A 20,738-nucleotide genomic window follows, 5' to 3' on the forward strand; every position below is an offset into this window, starting at 1 on the left:
AATCCAGAATTATTAGAATCACACTCTATACATCAACGTCAGCTCAGTCATTTATTTCCCAGCGATATCCGTGTTTCGTCCCCATGACGAGAGCTCAAACAATCTCGATCGCATTCGAGAACAGTCTTATGCGCGAGCTGCAAGCGACATGCCAGAGACGACTACCCTGTCGAAACGGAATCCGGGTCCGCGACCCGCGGCCGTCACCAGGGTGGAGACCAAGCTGCCCCGATGCGTGCAACGTAGATTGCCGTGCGCCCCCGTGCCCGTAAGATGCCATCCGCGATCAAGCCCGTACCGATGCACCGATCATCGCGTACCACCCAAGAGACCCTACAGACTAGCGGTCGGGTTGTCAGTGACTAGGACCGGTCGCGGGACCCCGTCGACAATTCCCAAGAGCTGCTCCGACCGATGCTCGCCCGGCTTCCTGGCCATTGGCACTCCCCGCTGTAAAAAAAGTCTGTCGATGATGGACCTGTCCCTCGCCGTCGTCGATCCTGACGTCGGTGATCTCAAGTGAGCCGGTTTCTCGAAGATAAATATGCAATATTGCGTGAATTTACGATAGATATCTTGATCGCGAGATATCTTTTTTTCTGAGAGACGTTGATGACATCAAATTATTAACTTCTCTATACTTGATCAGAATCAAGATATATTTAATATTGATTCCGTGGAATGAATAAATGACAGAATTAATATTCTTACGTTAAATATTGTTACTGAAGCTATATACCAGCTATACAGATTTATGAAATCTGTGAGAAATTAAAAACTTTAACTTTAGATTGTAATAAAAAGGTACACATCATTATAGAATGTTGAAGACTGATTCTTACAATCATGAAAGTATAATCTAATCAGGGAACATATTGTTTAGATCGGAAAGCGAGTCCTCTGCCAGTCGCCTCGATGAAATCGCCGACAGGACCAAGGACATCTTGGCGAACGGCGGAAGTGGTAGATCCTGGACGGACGCTACGCCGTCCTCGGAATCCGAGCAGGGTGAAGCTACGGAGGATCCGACGATCAAGGCGGCGAACGTAGTGTGCCGCGTGCTGGTGCTGAACGCGTGGCGACGCAGACGCGCCGAGATCGCGCAGCTCGAGCAACAGGTGGAACACCTGCACTTGCAGATCGAGTTCCTGCGCCGATTGCTGCTCGCCGAGAACGACCGGGTTGGCAGACTGAACGGCGAGTTGTATCGCGAAAAGTCGCAGCTCGAGGAGATGACGCGCGAGCGCGACGCCGTCAAATCGGTACGGTCGATCGATTTATTCGTCCAGCTGTATTTTGCATGTTTGGACTCATTTCGGTTGCTCTCGTCTAAATTTGGTCTATTAACATCTGAGTTTTTTTTTTAAGAACAAAAAGCTTTAAAAACAAATGTGCTGAATGGAATTTGTTAAATATGTTTGTCATCGTGATGGAGAAAAACTCTATCGGTTTCTTCGAACCAACAGCGATGGCAATGTACGCGTCTTGCGCTTCCAGTGCGTCATTCTCGTATGCGGAACGAACACGGGAGTTCAGTGACATGTTTCTAATTACGGGGATGATGCTACTGCGAGAATGCGCGACACGTGTTCCAGCGACGCGCGATAGGCCGTTTTGGAAAATATGTGCATTTCGCGCGCGCCATAATCGTATAACTAGCGATATTATATTATTATATTTATGTATAGTATATCGCATTATCGGGTATTCGATTGCAGGAAAAAGAAAAGCTGGAAACTGAGTTAAAGCGCGCCGAGGAAGTCTCTCAGGAGCGATCAGTCACGGTGGGGAACTTGAGAAACGAGCTCTTGACCGCACAGGATCAGCTAAAAGCGCTCGACATGCAAATGATGAAGGATCGAGAGAAACTTTTGAAATTACGGGAAGATAAAAAGATTCTCCTGGATAAAGTTGCGTTTTTTCTTTCGAAAATTAGTCGCCGATATATACCTCATTAAACGCATTTTTCTTAGGATTCTTCGGATAATTTTAAATCGAGCTTTCGTTCGCAAAAATATCTCGAGTCATAATTTATCGCAATTTCTCAATCTTCTTTAATATAATCCCAATCTTTGTTCAAGCAACATCCAGTGAGCCAAAGCGATCCCGCGATTTCTAAACGCGTGCACATAAGCAGCCGCATAGCGCGTGATAAAAAATTGATCTGTTGTTCGGTGAGTCATTGTTACCCTCGTCTGAGACACGAGGTTACAAGCCCCTTCTCCTCTTTCTTGAGGGTGAGTTCTCCCACGCGCGATTTCTGCGCGAACTCCTTTCGCGTTCCACGAATCAACTGACTCATTCTTTCTCCTTCACCCTTACCACAGAGATTAGACATCTCCACATATCATGTAACATCAGTTCGTCGCGCGACTGGAGAATGTCATTTAATCAATATCTCCTGCAAATTTTTAATAGCAATGACTTACTACGGATTCTTTCGCAAGGATTAAATCCTAAATGAGGATGAGAGAATATGTTTCTTAAATAGGAAAATGTTTCAGAATTATTAAAAGAACAAGAATATTTTGATCGATGCAATATTATGCTGCCAATTCATTTAGCCTAGATCACTATGCATATCATCGCGCGACATCCATCACTTTTTTAAAGTTTCCTGAATTTACCCGCGAGGCAGCGTCAGGTCAATGCACGACGAAAGAAATATAGCTTGCGGATGAGTCACACCTTTCACGTTTCGCCGGTGACTCAATATCACGTAATACTCCTTCCGTACCAGGAAGAAGGATCAATACCACTTGCCCTATTAACTTTTATCCACTGCGGAATCGCGGGATATCGTGGAAATGTGCAATTGGCACAAATACATAGAGTTTATTTACACTTGAATATAAATTGTCCATCTATATCATAAATCCTTGACACGTGACGTTTATATGGTATACTAGCGATTCTGCAAAAGATCTGACTGAGAAATTGCATCCTAGAATTATCCCGCACGTTTTTGATAATAAAAACAGTCAGCCAAAATTTACCGAGCGATTTGCAAACGAAGCATTCAACTACTTTTGAAAATTTGAGAAATATTGGTCAGCATATTCTTATTGTAAATTTGCTACTATGATAAGGATATTTGTTTAGGTATCAGCCAGCGAAGCACTAGCGACAGAACGTGGTGCTAGAGCGGAAAAAGCAGAATCTGCCGTCGAGGACTTACAGTTGCGATTAGTGGCACAGGTATCTCTCACCGAGTCTACGCAGGAACAGCTTCAGCGTACTTCCAGGTATGCCTCCGGGTCATCAGATCTCAAGTTTGAAACACTTCAAATACAAGAATTTAGGAGTAACGTTTGACATGTACAATTAGGGAGTTGCAAACTGCGGTGACCGAGAGACAGAGACTGGAAAAACGCTTGAAAGCTAACGAAAGTAATGCGAAGACTTTGAGTTTACGCGTATTTGCCTTGGAGAGTCAGTTGGCTGATCGAGAAGTTGAACTTCGCCGTGTTGAAATGGAATATCACTCGCAAATGTAAGATATGTCTATGAAAAAAATTAATAAATCGTTCCTAAGACTAAAAAATATTACGAGATAATTTTGGTTCCGTTAGGACGGAATTAAGCGAGCTGAGAGAACAATTGCTGCGACAATCTCAAGAGAGTGGCTGGAGCAGTCGGATATTGCAGATTGCTGGGAGCATCATGCGCGTGTCTATTCTACGGACTTTCGCGTTTCTATCCAGTGCTACTCTACCATTGCCGCCGTAGGTAGGTATTTTATTATAGCTCGTAGTTTCCAACTTGCAACAATTAAGAGAACGTGGAACTTTGTCCTCGTTACCTTATGTCGTTTAACGCGCGGATCAGTGAACATTCCATTTACTACATTTACGCGAGTGTCACTTCTGTAGTAACTTACGATAATTCGCTCGTTTACGCGGAGTAAATTATCGTAAGTTACTACAAAATCCCGTTTTACGCAAAGGAAAATTCCGTTTACGCGAAGGAATTATCGAAAAGTGAGTATTTCACTTATCTTTGGTGCAAAAATCGAAGATTCGTTTAAGGAGAGCAGAAATTGAGATAGAAAAATAACATTGTTGTATATTTCAATATCTCGCAGATAAAGAGTTTAAGCGTGATCGCATTTTTTCGAGACGTAAACCGGTTTTAATCGGAGGAAACTGGATCGGAGGTTCGCTTCTTGCAAATGTTTTCGGTCGTGAAGAAGAGAGTGTTTTGTGATCGAAAATGGAAGATAAGAGAGCAAGGCCGTCACAGGGCAGCCGAGAAATTAACAAGCATCAGCATTTCATACTACATTTAAAATACATTTAAAATACAATTTTTTTAAGTCAATATTTAATTTTTGAAAAGTAAAGATTTTTAGATATACGCTTGTGATACCGTGCATGCATATACTGAGGATAAAATAAGCAATTTTATTACGCCATGTAGGTATTTCGATTTATAGGATAAATTTTTCTCTTTCGTAAATCACGAAAGCAAGGAGGAGGATGTAACAAGCGGAAAGCTTAACAGGATTTATTGAATAAACGTGAATATTATATGCTTTTATAATCTATATTTTTTTTTAGTTTTCTTCACGTAATGATAAACTGATAAAAATAAATTACCGTCAGTATTATTTGATGGTAGATAATCTGGCGAGGCGGTTAGTTTTTTGCTATTGCGAGGCGTAGTACGGTTTACGATTGTTGGCCATTCGTTCCATTATTTTGCAACGAATAGTCTGCTATGGCGGTTACTACGTTTCATACTCTATTCCACCTCTACTTAATATAAGTACATGTCATTGCATCTTAAATAAATACGTATACCAGAATGCGATGCTCACAGTATGATCGCAGTATTTTGTTATGACTAGGTAATCATGCTTATTATATCGCGAGTATTTTGCGTCGATAAGAAATAGATGTAATACGTAGTGTCTCAGAATACAATCACATTTTGTACTTGATGTACATACTAATTAGCTTACATTACATCCGCCATCGTCGACGTTGGAAGTACCGTATAATTGCCGTGCTATTATTATGGGTGAGACAAAACGAAAAAACTAAACTAGCGCAAAGCTTTAATATCTTAGTCTCATTACTTATCGTTCTTAAGTTCTCTTAAAATCACGTATTCACGCATTATTCGACAGAATGTATTCGAATTAATACTGATTAACGGAAAGTTCAATGCTGTTAGTGATCCCTTCATCAAATGCACCAATCTCTGCACATATAATAATTACTGCAAAAAAAAAAATTATTTATGCGTATTTTGATTTGTTGTATCGTACATCCTTACACAGCGACGTTAGCTACATCGTCATTCAAGAAACGCATTGATGTAATTCTTTTTATGTTCACGTAAAATCTATCGTAAGTTTGGCTAACGCTTACGCTAAATCTCGATACAATAATATTGAGCAATTCTGATGTTGAGGTAACATTGCTCTTGTTGTTGAATATCCTTCGTTTTATAAAAACGTCGCCGCGGCTCAGTAGAAATTGCATCGTCTACATCGTCGGAAGATTAGATTGTTCCTGATAGTCTTCGGCGTAAACAAAGAAAAAAGGTAATTCCAAAAATCCTAATCATCTACATATCAAAACGTGCGATAGAGTTACCCTTTCTTCCTGATCTCGCTGTCGAAAGTTACTACGGGATAAACTCGTAATAGGATCTATTATCGAAAAAATGTGGGGTTTTTTTATCGTCGAAGACTTCACTATCGAAGAAAAAATGGATACATAAATTGATCAACAGTTCTAGTCAGACTAGAAGTTTGATAGATCCTACGATTACCCGACTAGATCATGCCGAAACCTTCGGTGCCCTCGCTGATCGCCAACAACAACGCTCGTTCGAAATGATCGTAGCACTCGTAATCAGGTAAGCATAGTTGGTTAAAGCTGAAAAGCAACATTAATGACAAACCAATGGTCAAAGAGAAAACGGGAATATCCTAGCTGTATTCCTAGATGAGAACGTACCAGGTATGTGCCGTGGGCAAATTAGCGAACGTTGGTGCGGCTGTAATCTGAAAACGAGGACTCAATTGTTGAAATCCACCGGGTGGCAATTGCGAGCAGCCCGTGGTGAACTGGAGCAATCGTGCCATCTCCTCTTGCGTAAAATTGCTCACCGCCGTCCAGAACCAGTCGAGCACTCGGAGAAATTCCGGAGAACTTCCGTTAGCTATGTGATGCGCGCGTAAATCTGCCACGCTGTACTCGCCGGTTCCGCACAACAGCAACTGTGAAACAGATAAAGTCGTGGAATATCGCATCTTCGAATAGACTTATTTTAACAGATTAAATTTTATGGACCTCCAATTCATTTTCATCAAATATGCCTAAAAGGTTGTCGGGAATCAGTTCGTTGAGACCACGCAAGAAATGATCGACCTCGTTGCGGATAGAACTAGCAAGCCGATGCTGAGCAAGCGCATCCAAGTAACGAAGCTTCGTATCATTGGTCACTCGGACTTTGCTACCACCGGGAATTAATTCTGCCACCTACACAAAACATAAGTGTTAATCAGCTTTCAGAGTTATGTGTATTAAACTTCGGCTACGCATTTAGGGATAGAACATTCGAATCTAGTAATAATAAAGTTTGATTATGTATTCTAAACAACTGTAAAACAATTATTCGGGGATTAACACTTATCAAGAAGTAACAGTATATACCTTCAACAATTGTCCATCCTTATCATATTCTTCTTCAACGAAGTACAATTCCATTTCTTCAACGTCATTCTCGAGAATATACTTCACCTTACTTAAATATAGATCAGGATCATCTTGTTCGAAATACTAGTGCCCATAAAAAGATACAGTTGCTTTGTTATTAATTTTTTGCACTGGGATAAAAAAGAAGTTCGAAAGAAGTTTATATTACCTTGTAATGCACTCTAAGTCCTATAATTTGTGCAAGGAATGATCTGGTGAATCTCGCGCGTACTAACTGACGGTAGGAGCCGCCAAGCGCTGACTCGTAAAGACATTTGCCTACGATACGTCCGGCAAACTCATAGTGCTTCAATTTAAGATGCGACGGTCGTTTGGGATTTGGATGCACCAATGCCTGTTGCGATTCCCCAAATGATGCGAACAAACCATTCCCCGGGTCGAACAGTGCGGCGCATATCAATTCGAACCATTCACGTCGCACGCCACCCCAATCAACGCCTAACATGAGATAATGATTTTTGTAATTGTCTCGAAATTGATCTCCATAAAAGTTCCTTAAATGTAAACGAAACGTACCTTGTTCACCTTGGAAAGTGATTTCAAAATTTCGGCACCAATCGCTCACAGAAAATCCTTTAGTAGCTTTCATAGACTTTTAACAAAAAAAACAATTAGTATACATCTTCACGCGATGTTTTCATGGATGTCATTAATATATTTATATATTTACCGATTCCAAAAGCTTATCACGTTGTACTTTCATTGAGAGCTTCTCGTGATAATGTTTTTGGTGATGTTTACGGACCTCGTGATAGAAAAAATCTTGTTTGTCAGCGAATGTTTCACTGCCGCCAATGTTTTTCAAGAGAAACAAAGTGAAAGTGGCGGCTATTATATCACGATACAGAGATATTAGTTCAACGGGAGGTTGACATCCGTCGTCTATCGAGAAAGGGTAGTATCCCTCGTGCTGATTAGTCGAATTTTCGAAATGGAACTACAATTCAAAATGGATTTACAATTCAAAAGTAAGGAATCACAAATCCCCGATAGAATTAAAATTGATGAATATTATTTTTAATGATTATACTATACCTTAGTCGAAGGACACAGTCTAAATGTTACGAGTCTCTTGGGAATAAATTTTAATAAATATTCCTTAATCGTAAGTTGCTTGGGCGAGATAAAGCAGAAGACCTTCTTTGGTTTGGAAAATCTTTCTCCCTGCATGCCCAGCAATTTCGCAACGTAACAGATATCAGGATCCTTGGACGCTACGTTATTATGCACCATTCTCGCGACAGAATCTAGTAACGAGAAGAAAATCGGAATACATAAGCTACATTATATGTATAACAGCGTAGGAAGATGTCTGAGATTGAAAATAAGATATTTTACATACTCTCGAGCACAATGATATCGAAATCCCCATTATGCAACTGCAATCCTGCCAAGCTAACAGTTGCATGGTAACATCCGCCTTTTGGAAAGCTCACTTTCAAACGAATTCGTTGGTTTGAGGAATCGTAATCGAGTTGAATACTACAGTCTACCACCGATCCTTTATCTACTAAATTACCGATCTGAAGAAAAATAAATTTAGATAATCAATATAACTCGGATTAGTCAATAATCGTTAAGATATTTATTTGCGCAATTTTTTTTTAATTTACCTGGGTAATATCGACATTATAGCCTTCCGTAGGTTGATCTTCAGGCCCAAATATGCACAGATTGTCATATTCGTCACGTGGCTCTATTGTCATCGAATGGGCGATCCCAGCTGTACAAACGACCGTCGAACTTTGTCGTATAAAGACCGTCTTATTTGGATCTGGTGGACCTAGAGTAGACGATATACCTTACGACATGATCGTAAATAGTAACTAATTGTAAGTTTTATACAGTGTCTCAAATTTTGCTAATTATTGCTAATTTCCAGACTCTTCAACTAACTGTAAGTCGATTTTTGCTTAACTAAAATGCCAAGAGAGGTAATAATTTGTTAGAAATATCCTATTTTGAACAATAAATATCTCTGTACAATATTAGTCACTCAAATTATATCTATAAATTAGTGTAAAAGCTTGAACTTATGATAAATGAGATAAATTTACTGTCGTTTGCATTTTTAAAGTTCACAATTTGAAAACTAACGACTTTTTCATATTTTTTAAAGCCATCTTCTATATTCCATTAGACTGATGATTCATGAGTATATTAGTATTCTCGTTATATTATTGAGTATTATTTTACAACGCGTCACGCATCGGATATACGTACCAGGGAGAAAATTCTTAAGAAACGGGCTGCCATGAACATGACACGATCCGATAAGTACAGCTATTCGATATTGTCCCGCATGGCGGACAGTAAACTTTACTACTGCAGTATTTGCAGCTAAGGGGTCGGTGCCTCCCAGTTCTATTAGCGTAGCTACTCTGCGCGTATCCTCCGTTACCTCCACGATCAAATTGTCCTTGTCACATATCGGGTACGGCTGACCGTTGCGCTGATAAAACTACAAACAGATAGTCTTACATCTAACAAAAGTGACGTCTATATGATGAGCTCTTATGAACTATTATTTTACGTGTGTTTAGCTTTACTGAAAATGACATCTCTCGAATAAATAAATTATATACATGTATAAATATCTGAAGGCTTAATTGCTTGTCATCTAAAACGGCATAAGTTTACATCTCGCGGCTACCTATTTCCCCATGCATATTTCTTTCTGGCGGAGATTACCGCATCTAAATATAAATATCCACGAGAAGATTCTGGCGGCGCAATCGTTTTACTCACTTTGACCGTAAAAGTCATCGTTTCGCCGACCAGCTGAGGCTCTTCCCACTCGAAATGAACGCGGCAGTTACTCGGCAATAAATATTTCCCTGTGACGTACTGCAGAAGAGAGTGTTTCGCTTCGGGTGCCAGAGCGGGCTGCGTCATAGCAGCCAGGGTAACCAGCCCTGCCACCGACACGGAAACTACCAACATACCGCCTGGCGAATATAAGGAGTTATTTGTTAGTTCTGCGCGTTTAATTAACGACCTCCCGATAATCACCCATAAGGGAGAAGGTTTAATAAAAATAATGAAAAATCGCGTGAATAGAGAACCGACTTTTAATGCTATCATCTGGCATATGCTATTTTAATTCCGTAATACTGCGCACTAAACTATTGCGCTGATAGTTAATAAAAATTGCATTGATAGTTAATAAAAATTAATAAATAAAATTTTTATTATTTTATTTTATTATTTTTCTTTATTCATAGATATGTTTGCCTTTTTTGGAACATTTCCTACCTCAGTCATCTCCTTTTCTCAAAATTATTTTATGTCTGTTTTCACAGCAAAATTATGTTTCAAAAATTGATTCTAGAGCTCTCTTTCATTTCTTAAAGATATCCGTTGCCTTTCTTTCCCTTTCGTTCCGTAGAAAGAATTTCATTTCACGGAAATAGAGAGAACGTGGACTCGTACCCCATGTCCATGCATCCTGATGTTGGCTGTTCTTTACAACCGCACTCCACAGATCCGCTTTGAGAGTTTCTAAATCTTCCTTTGAAGTAGGTAACGTCTGCCTAGCCTGGGTCCACCGTGGTAGATCCTTCCCAAGGACTGTTCGTGCTGAATTGTCCTCCACCCAGTATACATCCTCCAGGGACATAACGTCGAATTGCATCAACCTGGCAAAGTACATTTTCAACGTATACGCTCAAAGTATACCTAGCATCCTAGCACACAAAGTGCATTTTCGGAATCTTTTTAAAGATTTATTTATATTGAACAACAATCTGTGAATGGCAATTGCTCATTTACGCGAAGAAAAAAACGAACGAGCGGAAAAGAGAAGATAATTATTATTAGACCTCCCTAAATGCAATAACACGAATCGGTCGATATAATTGCTAATTATGTAATGCAACCAAGTGTAAAGAACCAACGGAAGTCCGACGGTTGATATCGATCTGTTGTTGAGTTTTTCATATTTATGTTAAGTATCTTTTTTCTTACTTTTGATAGTAATTATGTAGGCCATGGTCCATCAGCCATTGACGTAGGACCAGTCTCTGTTGCAGTAAACGCGCAGCGCGCTGCAGACGTTCCTCATCTTGCGCCGGCAGCTCGGGTAGCGCATCCACCTCGCCGCAACTCGCGAGGGTCGAGATGCCTGTCACAAAAGGAAAACAATCACACATCCACATTCTCGTTTGGCGAATTAACCTGAGACGAAAGAATGAAACAAACGAGATAAAAACGAGAAACTAAGACTTTAAGGCACTTTCTTGAATTCGCATTCTTTCTTCGAGAAGAGATAAAAGATATTTCTTTGTTACAAGACACGCTTTATATGCAAACAACTTTCATCATACTTTTCAGCACATAAAGTAGGAGTATAAAATAGGATTTAACACGTAAATTACGATTGTTTTCTAAGGCTGATTTTTTATGGCGTTCCATCGGAAGATGCCTCGTCAATTTTAATGATATATTTTTATAATCAGCGGAACACGATGAACGGCATCCGAAGTATTTGCGTAACAATTGTTTCACCGATAGCGTGGTATCATTGATAGAGAACGGGAAGCGTCGGCTGCGATAATTCGACATACACGGAGGAACTACTGCTCGCTTATTCACATATCTGTTCTCGGTTAACAGTCAGTTGTAAAATCTGTCATAGGCAGAATGCGTTTCGAGATGTGCCGCGTCTCGCTTTTCGTTCTTGTTTGCGTTTCTGTCTTCGTAGACAACGCAATCGCGGCGTGCACCACCAGCAGAAACGAGAATGGTGAGACAATATCCCTATAATATTTTTCACGAGAGCCCTGCGTTCCCTCGTCTATTCTTCAGGATCTCTTTCAGTTTTCTCTTATTCTCTAATTTAGCACGTGAAAGTGCTTGAAAGTCGTTCGTTTTATTCTAGAATGAATTGTAAATTGCGTAGACCGATAAAATGTAAAACAATATGTAAGATGCTAAAAGAATAATTAATCACACTTAACCGATCTCATTTAACCGATCTTTTGCGTTGCTATTACCACAATTTTTTCATAAATATTATCAAATATTCTGTTTAATTATGCTTAGGATTTGGCGAGCGTCTAAAATGTTCCAATGTGACATTAAACACCGTCCAAGTTTTCGGCGGGCTGGACGTGAGCGACATCATGATCTTCCAATCGCGGATAGAAAATATTCCCGATCGGTCGTTCCTGAGATACAGTAAAGACTTAATCTCTCTGAGTATGCACGACTGCGGCATCAAGGAAATTTCCGGCCACGCATTCGGCAGTCTGAAAAAGTTGAAGAAGCTCAGTCTGCCGTACAACTACATCGCGTCGGTGAGAGATCAGTGGTTCGTCAATTTGACGTCTCTAGAGCAACTGGATTTGTCGTACAATCTCATCACGTCGATCGAGCCCACGGTCTTCGAGAAATTGCGAGGTCTCAAATGGCTCGACGTAAGGGAGAACCGTTTGACGTGTCTGGAACCGGCCCAGCTTGTACCGATGGCCGGCCTCGAGAAGCTCCGCTTCTCCGGAAATCCCCTCACCTTCCGGTGCCGCAGCACGGTGAGCGTATTGTATTTTTCGTCATCGAGAAAATACTGTCGTTCGAACGAGCATTATAACGGAACGAGCGCAACGGCGACGGGGATCAAGTTTCATAATTTGATTTGAATCGAGAATATCTGTGTAATATGACATTGGAAGCAAAATGCGTGGAGACGTTAATGTCTCATCCTCTTTCGCTGTTCGCGATATCTAAGCGGATGCTGACATTCCGTTTTGACGCTCGTGTTATCGATCTGACAGCTTCGTTATAATAAAACAATATTTCGGAAATAGTTTCAAGTCTAAACATCACATTGTAGTTGACGTTGTGGTTGCGAGACCTGGGCATAAATTACAAAATTGAGCAACGCGGGGAGGAAAACTGGCTGGATGATATATTATGGCTCTGCGCCGCAGACGATGTCAAGATAGCCGAGTCTGAAGTTTTCATGAAGGAATGTGTCGTCCTGAATCTATTCAATCAACTTCGTACCGGGTTGACTACGGCCGAATCTTTTCCCCTATCCATTCCTCAGGAATGCACATACGCGAGAAACGAACTCACGCAATGTATCGCTGCGGATCGCAGACATGGCAGGGAAGTTGTTACTAATGGACACGTCGTAAGAAAACTGTTAAGGCAGTTGAGAGAATCGAAGTCAGCCGTATAACGCAATATATACAGATATATCAATTTTATGTTAATCCTAAAAACTACTCTCATAATTGGTAGCTCAAAAAAATTTATATAGTCGCCGAGTATGAATAAAGCTTCATATAAAAATGTTTCAGACACATGAAGCGAATACTTTTCTATTTTACTAAATTATTTTATATTTTATCTCTCCCACGTATAAATAAATGTCCTGTCAAGGAAAATGTTTCATTTGTCAAGTTGTCTATCTGATCTATCATAATGATTAATCTGCAAAAGTATAAAAAAAAGGGAGAAGAAAAACGCTAACTGGAGCACTTGTTTTTGTGAAAACATCATTTTCCGAAATTGCCATTAGGTACTTCAGACTTGTAGTTAATCACAAGTGAGCGTAAAAAATGTATAAAAAATTGTCGATCTAAGGAACATTGAAGTATCACAATAATTCCGAAATTGCAGGGTTAATTCGCTATGTTTTCTGTATATGCGCAGGTCTGACGTATTTATTACAGCACATACGTCCAGCGCAAATTATGCAACGCGGTATCAAATGGTTTATGCTGACTCTCGCGATTCGCATCAGACATTCGTCCTCAGTAAGTAGAGTAGTTACTCACCGGAGGATGCGCTCCCGCTGGGCCGCAACGACATGCCGATGGATGATATTTCGCCGGCAAGGAAATCTTTGTTTTCGCGTTGTCCATTTCGGCAGCCGGGATTGTCCGGCATAATTTCTTTCTGTCTCTCTCACTCTTTTTCTCTTTCTCGATGCCTGTTCGTAGCTTTACGGTCGCTCTTAACGGCACATTGTCCCGCTCACCGCTGTCGCATCGGTGTCGATTCCCGCATCTCTTCGGAAGATTTCGTTATTCGTTCAGTCGAAATACACTACGTGTATTTGGAGTGCATCGGCGACAGCAAATGCGGGTGTATGGTGAATGATAAGAGATCGCGTTCCGCGATACACTACCTCTAGATTGCGCGCGGTTAAATTTCGTCGCGGAAATACGACCGCTCGTTACTTCACGGAATCGCGGCCAAGTTAGACAGACATTCGGAGGTACTGAGAAACGAGCGTAATTACGACGTGTATTCGTGTACTGGTGTGACATTAGACAGCGGAAATCTGGTTATTAATTTGACCATTTTCCTCAGAATTTGCTAGACTCTCATAGAGATTAACATGAATTTGAAGTAGATTAAAGTTGCAATTAAACTATTGATTTAATGCATTATATATACAATATTTTTCTCATATGGAATATTATGTTTGAAATTAGCAGAACTGTATTATCGTATAATTACACGAGAAACGTATGTGAATGAATATTTATCCTGAAAGAACAATCGGAGCTCGTCTCTCATTGAAATGAGAAAAAGTAATATAAGCTCAATGTGCATTGGAGAATTAAACGATGAACATCATTAAGTTTTTCAATCGCGTACGTGCCGCCTTTGTGCGACACAAAGCACTGAAATTACATCGCCGGAACATACGCGAAGGTGCAGGGTGCGCATTTGCGAAACAAAAAAAAAGAGAGATCGGGTAACTTAATCTACGTCGGGAAGACAAAGGGCGTTTATGTTTTCGTTGAGAATTAATTCAACGATGGAAAACATTAATCACCTTTTCGTGTCGAACAATGGCTGCCTCCGGTACGTTTGCGAATGAAAGAATAGACGGGGTGGAGCGCAATTAATTTCAATTATTCGTGGCGATTCGCGAGTACGGATGCAGGTGGAAGCAAATAGAGGTGAGACAAGCCGCTGCGAACGAGACAAAGCCAATGAAGTCGGACGGATGAACATTAATTAGCAATTTGTAAATGGATCACCGGAAATAATCGATTCTATGTGCGATTCTACACAGGACACAGAATGTAGATAAATTTCTATAAAATTGATCCAATTGTGAGTTTCAACAAACAAAACCTCGAATGTTCAATTGTGTGTAGAAACATTTGAACATTGGCACATCGTTCGATTATTCTTATAATTCTTAAATCATCATTTTTTATATGGGCAATTAAGAAAACAATTAAAAATTGTAGCCAGATAGGCGAAAAGATTAGAAACCAGCACCATGTAACACTTGCTACTCATAATCTGTTGGAATAGCACGTATTATAATTCATCGTCGACATCTAGTCTTTAATTAAAGGCTCATTGTAATCTCACGGAATAGCAGGAATGGATTTATGAAATAAGTACAATCGGTGGAACAGTGGGTGAAGAGCGCGATGTCCAAACTTCACGAGAATTTAAATCCTTAAAGTTTTATCATTTAATTTAGAAAGTCGATTGCAAGCCGTGTAAAAGTTTCAGACGCTCGTGCCGTTTTTTACAGACTTTGCTTCAGTTCTTCCGTCACATACAGTACAACTACATGCAGTAAGATAGCAATTTAAACGACAAGTAATAAATAGGACAAAACAAACAAACAATATATGTATGTATGTCGATATACGCATTACGTATTTAGTTTAGTATAATTTATAATAATTTTATATAGATCATTTGGACTGTTAAAATATGTGTATTTAATAGAATAGAATATGCAATCTCAAATTCCTATAAAAAGTCAGTTTTTATTTTAAGTTTTAATCAAATCGTTTTGAAGATAATCGACTGACCAGTTTCTGCAAATCTAAACGCCTAAGATACTCTCAACGGTCTAATAAACGATTTAATATTAAGGACCGCATTGCGATGGAATAGGGACGCGATCCTCGTTCAATCACGGTGACCATACATTACTATAAATTAAGTATTTTCGAAAGGGGGTCAAGAGTCCACCCGAGGTCACAGCGGGGTTATCGCATTCACATTTTCCGCACACTTCTCGTTTTCTGCGCAAAATTGATCGCTTAATGTTATATAGTTGCGGAGAAAGCGTTCCGCGCGAGCAAAATTTTGTATGAATAGATAAAAAGTATACGGCACGGGATAGCGAGACTGGGATGTACATCTTTGCCGGAGTGCAATCGGTTCTTCAAGGATGAATACAATTTTTGCCACCAAAATGTTTAACGTCGCTATGCATATAAATGTTTAACCTTACTACATATTTAATGTAATGATCCCGATGATAGATGACTGATCGAGATGATAGATGTCTTATGGTAATGCAAACGGTATGTGTATTCCGTAAAATGAAAAATTGTAATGTAGTCTCATCGATTTCCGATATTCGTAATATCGTACAATACAACCGTATCTCGCACGTGCTTAATAGCGCGGTATATCAGAGTTGTTCTGATAGCTGTAGGTAATATTAATAGGTGCCGGATTAATCTAGGAGGCTACGAGGGGATTGTGAAGATTAAACAAACGCAATCGGAAAAAGAAAAACTGCGCACTGCATATATATTCGCATAACTAGAATTCTCCGAGGACATAAGTAATGTGATCTTGTAATGTGTTATTATGCGCGAGTATAGGTACTGTCTAGCGACTTGTAGAAAGTTTAACGGCGTTATAAAGCTCGAGCGTCAATACCCCGCTAGCAATAAACTCTGATCTTTGAAATATTTAAACTTCGATGTATAACAGGATTGTAAAGACCGTAATGTCGTATAAAACGTTTAATAGTCGCGGGTATTGACACTGTAAAAAAGGATCGAATTGATGGTCACAGAGACTGTTTTTTTTTAAACGCTTTATTTCTTCCAATACAATAACGTTTCAAATTCAATAAAAAATATTTTCCCCGTAACGCTAACGCATACAGTAAAATAACCCGATGGTCTTGACTGTAAAATTGAAGCTTTCATATACTTTTTATGGGAGATCACCGTCACACGATTTTGCGAGCGTTGATTTTTCCTCACGATAAGTGACTGTCTTCTACGACTGGAGTCAGGCTAATTTGTAATCTGCTTTAACAGATAAGATGCTTTCAAGACCGTAATTCGCGGATTTATGGTTGAAAGACTTCGATCACGTAATGTAGATGCTTCGGAAAGGATATCGCGAATTTTATCACGGAAAAGCGAAAAAAGTTGTGTCACAATGATTCAACGGAATTTTATTCGCGAGATGCTGGTTCGGTCTCGCCGGGTGCATCTTATGAAGAGAGGCTCATATTTTTCCGTGTACCATCGCGCTGCCGGCGAAAATAACTTCCGTGCTAGGACAAAGGCAGAAGTCGCGCAGCAATCTCGACGGGGACTCTTGACCTTTTCGAACGGATATCCTTCCGACGGTATTTTGTGCTAACGATCCTTTCGTCGCTCGTGCAGCGAAGGGCGAGGAAAACCGGGGCAATATGTATGTCACATATTGCTCATGATTATGCATGCGAGAGGCTCGCACTGGCGCGCGAAGATAGGGCAGATCGATCGTGGGTTTTCCGCGCTTGTTTTTGTCCATCACGCGCGATTGCGACCGGTAATTATAAAATTTCATTTTCTCGCGAAATTTATGTCGCGCAATGTCGTTGGGATACGCGCGACGCTTGACTCTCTCCGATGAAAACGTTTCCTGCAAAATTTTTCACCCAAAATTATGCCGTCGCGATATTAACAGGCTAATATATTTAACACGTTTGCATCAAATAAATTTGTTTAATTTGATTAATGTTCAATCCTTTTTTATAAATGTCGCGGGCATTATTTCACAGGGCACAATGCACGTAAATCTACATTTTAATAAAGCAATAAACTCTCTGTCAACTCTGGGAGCATACAATTTAAAAAAGTGTCAAGTGTATAGCTGCATATATGTATACCCTTCTTGCGGTACGCGAGCAGTACATGTTTTTCTGTGTCTTTCATTAATATTTGCATCCCCCGCATCGTCGCAGACAAGAAAAAAATTAACAAGAAAAACACGTCCCACGCTTTATTTCACACTGCGCGTTCGCGCAGTGTCCCATCGGTATTTGACAGCACTTATAAACAATATCGTTGCCGCGATAACGGGGAAAAAACATGTTTTCTGTTTTCCCGAATGACGTTATTACTCTTTTCGCGATATTCGTGAGCCCGCAAATCGACTGGATTCATTGCATTCATTTCACATGGAATACAGAAGATCTGTCGTTTTTTAACACACGGAAGCGGAAACTTACACTATCGTGTAATCAAGTTCGGAGAAATGGCTCGCGATCGTTTGAACCATTTCCTAAATTTACGTTTCCACGTCATTTCGCGGAGATGTTCCGCGAGAATTCGACTTGAACTATGTAAGTAATTTCTACTTGTCGGTTCATGATTGCGTCCGCAACTTTCTAGAGCAATGCGTTTGGAGAGGCATGGCTCGCGAATACAGCATTCGATAAAATGATAGCAGTCCAGTCTCGCATAAGTAAGGATAATACAACAGCGACTCCAACTAATTGGAAACTCTGTCACAGAGGATACTCTCTCGAGTTATGCAATTATGCGGAGCACAATGCAGAGTTTCCCTACACGACCGCATTCAATTAGTTGCGTTTTATTCCCCGGAGTGTAATCGTCCGAGCTCTCGCGTACTCGCGGCGGACATTGGTCTACGGAGCGCGAAACAACGTCCTTTTTACGACGGTGAATTATTATGTCGGTGTAGAGAACCATCGTGCCTCGGGGAATAAAAAAAGCATTAAAAAAACATTTGTTCTCAACATATTTCGCACAAAAGATGACACGTAACACAGTCGACAAATTTTGTAATACAGTTGAATTTTTTGTAGAGACAACGTAAAACTTTTTCGTCGATCAAACGGAATATATTCGGTAAACCTTAAAACGCCGCGCAATGGCGAATAGTCTTATTATTCCATGGAAGAGACACATCGATCGATGATATGTTCCATTCAACGCGTTAAAAATGATTTTCCGTTTCGCTGCGCTTTGATAATTCGCCCCTGTTTGCCATTTATCTCAAACGGAAAGCCGGATGAAAATGGATAAACGTGCATCCGCGAGCTGCATAATCCCTGTGTGTTGGTTTTGCAATAATCCGTAGTACCAGTTATCTTCTAGTTTTGTTCGCATTAATCCGGTTTTGAATACACAAGTGGTACGGAAAATGCGGAGCTCACAGACAGATATTTCCACGTGGTTGGGGTGCGGTTGATAATAATCGTTTACTTATACCTGTCTTTTTTCTTGTAAGTAGATCAAGGTGTATCACGAAGAACGATTTCATAATACGATCACACGTTACAGCTAAACTCTCGCACATGTTCAGATACTCGCTGCGGAATATTACCGTGTCTAATCGTCGAAAATTTTGTCGTGCGATTTCGCGCCGATAACGATTTTCCAGTAACTATCGCGCGCTGAGGCAATTAACAGGCTCATGCATTTAGATGATACTTGGCGGTAGGAAGGACGTAGTGTTAAATCACACGGACTCTCGGATCGGATTTAATTTGCAATTCTCTATACTGTGTAATCAGGCTCGGCAAAATGACTTCCAGCCACTTGAATCCATACCCCGCACTCGCGTACTTTCCGCACCATTTCGCCGAGGTATTCCTGGAAAATTCGACTTACAGCCGCCAGCAACTTCTACGTGTGATTGGCGATTGCATGAAAATAATCTTCATGTTTATGAAGATTTCGCGTGGCGATCGAGTTACCCGCGTGTCGAGCATAAAAGACGTTTTAATTTAGCTCGAAAAATGTTCTTAGCGATAACGTGTGATAAACGATTATAAAATGTCAAAAGATTAAAATGATCTGTATATAATATTACAAAATAAATATATTTATAAAAAATAAAAATTGCTAATTATTAGTTTATGCCAATTTGATTTCTATCTTATTTGTCACAATGTCACATTTTTTCTTTGGCAAACTTGCTGTGCTTACATAAAAAACGTGGCAATCGACAATCTCTCGCTCTAATGCTTTTGCGTCGTACCTTTCTGGCGATTAAGATTACGAGCCGATATAGTGTCAGAAATTCTTTATGTAGCCTAAAGAGCTTTCCGGCGCGGTAAGTTTGAAGGTTGAGGTCATTCGGGGGACGGTCGATACTTTTCCCTCCATCTATACGCTCACATGTAACATCGCGTGTAACATTCGGAAAATCGATCTCGCGTGCGGCACAACGAAGCGTATTATCCCTTATATCCCTTAATTCGAGCTTGCGTTCTGATTAACCGGCCAGTACCTGACGTTATCTTGGCCGCGCGGTCGAAGGTAATTGCTGAGAAAGTTCTCGAGCCAGGTAAAATGTGTTTTGCGCTTATGCGCTTTGCGACCGCGACGGAAAGAAAACAATTACGTTGCCGCGAACGCTTCAACTCGAAATAGTTTTTCGTTTCTTCGTCTCGAATACATCAGACGGAGAAACTCACTGGCAAGATAACAAACGCGAGGCGAGGCACGGGAGCGGATTATACGTTTTTCGCCGCAATGCCGAGTTTTCGGAGGATCGATCTCGTTCGTTTGTAAAGCGTTAATCTACATCACAAACTCGTTGCCCGCGAAAGCTTTCTTCGGCTCGTTACCCGCGTATAATGTAAGCGCATACATCACAATGAGAATGCTTTCGCATAAATTCACGGCACCGACAATGAGGAAGATGACGGGGAACGTGATCCAATTGGACACGGTGCGGCCGCTATTGTAACGGATACGGTACCAGTCCTAGTTTTCAGCGTTAATTCTACGTTCGACCTCGAAAATAACAGTAAATTATATTGCAACTAATTGCGTTCTAAGTTAATAATAGTAACTGCAGAGGCATACCAGATTCCGCATTAATTATTGTAACAAGCAGCTATATATCCAACATACGTATATACGTGTGTCACGTTAAGTTCACTCGACATTATTCTGATAGAATTATTTAGAGTTGAAATTGTGCACTTACAATCATACCACTGTAACATCAATTTTAAGAATATTA

The 20,738-nt window shown here is 40.3% G+C and overlaps 3 protein-coding genes across 8 annotated transcripts in view; 2 read left to right on the plus strand and 1 right to left on the minus strand.

Moving 5' to 3' along the window:
• The first annotated feature begins 75 nt into the window (after window positions 1-75).
• On the plus strand, window positions 76-4,379 carry LOC139820652 (uncharacterized). Its single transcript, XM_071791072.1, has 7 exons — window positions 76-519; window positions 884-1,262; window positions 1,719-1,910; window positions 3,103-3,245; window positions 3,329-3,493; window positions 3,573-3,729; window positions 4,085-4,379. Exons 1-6 carry the CDS (start codon window positions 149-151, stop codon window positions 3,727-3,729), a joined length of 1,407 nt encoding a protein of 468 aa, XP_071647173.1. The 5' UTR covers window positions 76-148; the 3' UTR covers window positions 4,085-4,379.
• Window positions 4,380-5,358: 979 nt separating this feature from the next.
• LOC139820646 (apoptosis-resistant E3 ubiquitin protein ligase 1) overlaps window positions 5,359-20,738 on the minus strand; it is a 61,695-nt gene continuing 46,315 nt past the window's right edge. For 4 of the 6 annotated variants that reach the window (XM_071791059.1, XM_071791056.1, XM_071791057.1 and 1 more), the window contains 14 exons: window positions 10,698-10,854; window positions 10,164-10,369; window positions 9,480-9,679; window positions 8,955-9,192; window positions 8,345-8,514; window positions 8,074-8,254; window positions 7,767-7,978; window positions 7,402-7,668; window positions 7,248-7,323; window positions 6,880-7,169; window positions 6,669-6,794; window positions 6,306-6,494; window positions 5,970-6,232; window positions 5,359-5,888 (listed from right to left, as the gene is read on the minus strand). In XM_071791059.1, coding sequence (XP_071647160.1) covers window positions 5,786-5,888; window positions 5,970-6,232; window positions 6,306-6,494; window positions 6,669-6,794; window positions 6,880-7,169; window positions 7,248-7,323; window positions 7,402-7,668; window positions 7,767-7,978; window positions 8,074-8,254; window positions 8,345-8,514; window positions 8,955-9,192; window positions 9,480-9,679; window positions 10,164-10,369; window positions 10,698-10,854 — 2,678 coding nt within the window. In that variant the 3' untranslated portion in view covers window positions 5,359-5,785. Of the gene's footprint in view, window positions 5,889-5,969; window positions 6,233-6,305; window positions 6,495-6,668; window positions 6,795-6,879; window positions 7,170-7,247; window positions 7,324-7,401; window positions 7,669-7,766; window positions 7,979-8,073; window positions 8,255-8,344; window positions 8,515-8,954; window positions 9,193-9,479; window positions 9,680-10,163; window positions 10,370-10,697; window positions 10,855-13,513; window positions 13,748-20,738 lie in introns of all 6 variants that reach the window. The other 2 variants (XM_071791061.1, XM_071791060.1) reach the window with 1 other exon arrangement.
• LOC139820650 (uncharacterized) lies at window positions 11,316-13,120 on the plus strand. The gene is made up of 3 exons (XM_071791069.1): window positions 11,316-11,475; window positions 11,775-12,259; window positions 12,562-13,120. Exons 1-3 carry the CDS (start codon window positions 11,373-11,375, stop codon window positions 12,910-12,912), a joined length of 939 nt encoding a protein of 312 aa, XP_071647170.1. The 5' UTR covers window positions 11,316-11,372; the 3' UTR covers window positions 12,913-13,120.

The sequence above is a fragment of the Temnothorax longispinosus genome, chromosome 10 (genome assembly GCF_030848805.1).
Source record: "Temnothorax longispinosus isolate EJ_2023e chromosome 10, Tlon_JGU_v1, whole genome shotgun sequence".
NCBI classification, from domain to species: domain Eukaryota; kingdom Metazoa; phylum Arthropoda; class Insecta; order Hymenoptera; family Formicidae; genus Temnothorax; species Temnothorax longispinosus.

What these genes read in the sequence shown, in the direction of transcription:
- LOC139820652 (XM_071791072.1), top strand. Translation starts at nt 149, where the DNA reads ATGCCAGAGACGACTACCCTGTCGAAACGGAATCCGGGTCCGCGACCC. An exon ending in CCTGACGTCGGTGATCTCAA is followed by an intron (nt 520 to 883) that starts GTGAGCCGGTTT and finishes CATATTGTTTAG; the next exon opens with ATCGGAAAGCGAGTCCTCTG. An exon ending in AAAAGATTCTCCTGGATAAA is followed by an intron (nt 1,911 to 3,102) that starts GTTGCGTTTTTT and finishes ATATTTGTTTAG; the next exon opens with GTATCAGCCAGCGAAGCACT.
- LOC139820650 (XM_071791069.1), top strand. Translation starts at nt 11,373, where the DNA reads ATGCGTTTCGAGATGTGCCGCGTCTCGCTTTTCGTTCTTGTTTGCGTT. An exon ending in CACCAGCAGAAACGAGAATG is followed by an intron (nt 11,476 to 11,774) that starts GTGAGACAATAT and finishes AATTATGCTTAG; the next exon opens with GATTTGGCGAGCGTCTAAAA. An exon ending in CCTTCCGGTGCCGCAGCACG is followed by an intron (nt 12,260 to 12,561) that starts GTGAGCGTATTG and finishes ATCACATTGTAG; the next exon opens with TTGACGTTGTGGTTGCGAGA.